This window comes from Echinops telfairi, unplaced genomic scaffold (genome assembly GCF_000313985.2).
Source record: "Echinops telfairi isolate 266 unplaced genomic scaffold, ASM31398v2 ScPeMD7_7469;HRSCAF=8507_1, whole genome shotgun sequence".
Lineage (NCBI taxonomy): Eukaryota > Metazoa > Chordata > Mammalia > Afrosoricida > Tenrecidae > Echinops > Echinops telfairi.
Window position 1 is genome coordinate 3617718 of NW_022111373.1, and position 2083 is coordinate 3619800.

Genomic DNA, 2083 nt, shown 5'->3' on the forward strand with positions numbered 1-2083 from the left:
AACTGCCCCCTAGGATTACCTCGGCTGCCGTCTTTACAGGGGACAGAGCGCTGCGCTGAAATCAAGGTGATGATAGGATAGTGTCCCTTTCTAGTGGCTTTTGGGGAGAATGTTTCCAGGCTTGCGAGCAGGGTTAACAGAATTCAGTTGCATGCAATTGTAGGACCGAAGTAACCATTTCCTCGCTATTTCTCAGCTGGGGCTGCCGTAGCTCCTGGCGGTCTCTTCCTCTGGCTGAGACACCTGGCCCCTACATCCCAGCGCCAGCAGCAGGGCCTGGTGCCCTTACCCTGCCGAGTCTCCCCTCCCTTCTGTCCTTGCTCCCCCCGGTTCACTTTTCCAGCCTCCCTCTTCAGACCTCATCTGATTAGTCGCTCTACTGGACACTTGTTGACCACCTTCATTCCATCTCCCATGGTCACAGGCAGAGCAGCAGGGATTCCAACACGGACATCATTGGCAGGAGTGAGGGGCATGCTCTACCTGCCTTAGGGATGGCTGCATCCGGTCAGGGCCTGCCGGGTGCACATCCACAATGACCAAGAAGACCCCATTGACAGCGGTGGGGAGTGCTCCACCCCTTCTGGGGTCTCGGGCATAAAACTGCCAGGCAATTGCTTCCCGGCCTTTTGGTTAAAATCAAGTGTAGTATCTGTTCATATCAGTTTAATATCTGATGCGTCCTCTATCCGAGGACAACATATTAAATGTATTTTTGCAAGTAGGAGTTGGACTAGGAGCTGGCTCCATCCACCCCACACATCAGCCTGGTATTGCAGTATTTCCAGGAATGGTGCACACACAAAAATAAGAACTGCCAGGCAATATGCCAGTCAGCCCCAACCAGTGTGTGCCTGTGATCGAAATGGATGTGGTCATGACAGATCATGGAGCTAGACAACTTTTAGGCCACTAGAGTTACACTGTGAAGCTGAGAGTTAGTGAAGTAATTGATTGTAAAAGGGCAGTGGGAGGGAGTGTGGAGGTCAGGACGGAGATGATGCATTTGATAGTGCTGACCACACTGGATCTTTTCTGTGCATGTAAAATTTTATTCTTTAAAAATCACCATAGAGAGTGTGTCTGCAGGCAGCAGAGTCTCACCTGGGTCCAGTACAGTGTGTAACATTAGGAGACCACCTTTCCATTCCCCCTTGTGGTCAATAAAGAGATGCCCATAGCCCAGGGCCATGTGGCTTTCAAACCCCATGGTCGGACTGTGGAAGCCAAAGATGCCAAGCCCCCCACTGGGGGTCTCTTGTTCCTGAGGGAGGCGGCAGGCCCTGTGGCAGCTTGTCTTGCGGAGTCAGCGTGGCTGGCCTGGCCTGCAGGAATCCTGCTGCACTGCCTGCTCACTCCTGTAAAGCCTCTCAGCTCAGCACGGCGGTCTCTCGGCCATTCTCCCCCTTCCCACGCTGCGAGTGTCTCTTCTCTGTAAACAAGAGCAGAGCAAATGAGGGAGCAGCAGGAAAATAAAGCTTCCTACTCACTGATCTGCCTTTCCGAGCTGAGACCAGCACTGGATCCTCATGATAGGAAACAGGAACCTGACCTTGACCCCTTCATCCGCCCAAGACCCATAGTGGAACGGTTTGCCAGGAATAGGGGGAAAGGTTTATTGGGGTGGGGATGGGTTCAGTCCTCTAGTGGTGTGGAGGTCAACAGTACTGAGGTCAGCAGAGAAGGGGCAGCCCCTCACCTGCGCCCCTGGTGGAGGCACCCCACATGCACTTAGGGTGAGCCCCTTCCACGTGCTCACCATGGTCCTTCTGCCCTTGCAGGTGAACTGAAGGAGATCAAGCAGGACATCTCCAGCCTACGCTACGAGCTTCTTGAGGAGAAGTCGCAAGCGACCGGGGAGCTGGCAGACCTGATCCAACAGCTCAGTGAGAAGTTTGGAAAGAACTTAAACAGAGACCACGTGAGGGTGAACAAGGGCAAGGACATCTAACTGTGCACCTGGGCATCTGTGACTTCTACCAGCATTCCAAGGCCAGGCCGGACCCCTGGCCACCAGCTCTGGCCGGGAGGGGCCCCAGGCCCACTCCTCTGTGCCGTGAGGGGGATTCACTGGCTCATCGTC

General features: G+C 54.2%; 1 protein-coding gene and 1 non-coding gene across 2 annotated transcripts in view; both read left to right on the forward strand.

Annotated features, from left to right (window-relative positions):
• The window catches only part of TRPC7 (transient receptor potential cation channel subfamily C member 7), a 183205-nt gene extending 181231 nt beyond the window's left edge, over window positions 1-1974 (forward strand). Inside the window, exon 11 of the mRNA XM_030888874.2 lies at window positions 1782-1974. Coding sequence (XP_030744734.2) covers window positions 1782-1951 — 170 coding nt within the window. The 3' untranslated portion in view covers window positions 1952-1974. The remainder of the gene's footprint in view (window positions 1-1781) is intronic.
• Window positions 614-804, forward strand: LOC115873798. Its single transcript, XR_004048594.1, has one exon. It is a non-coding gene; the product is annotated as a U2 spliceosomal RNA (small nuclear RNA).
• Window positions 1975-2083: the final 109 nt, after the last annotated feature.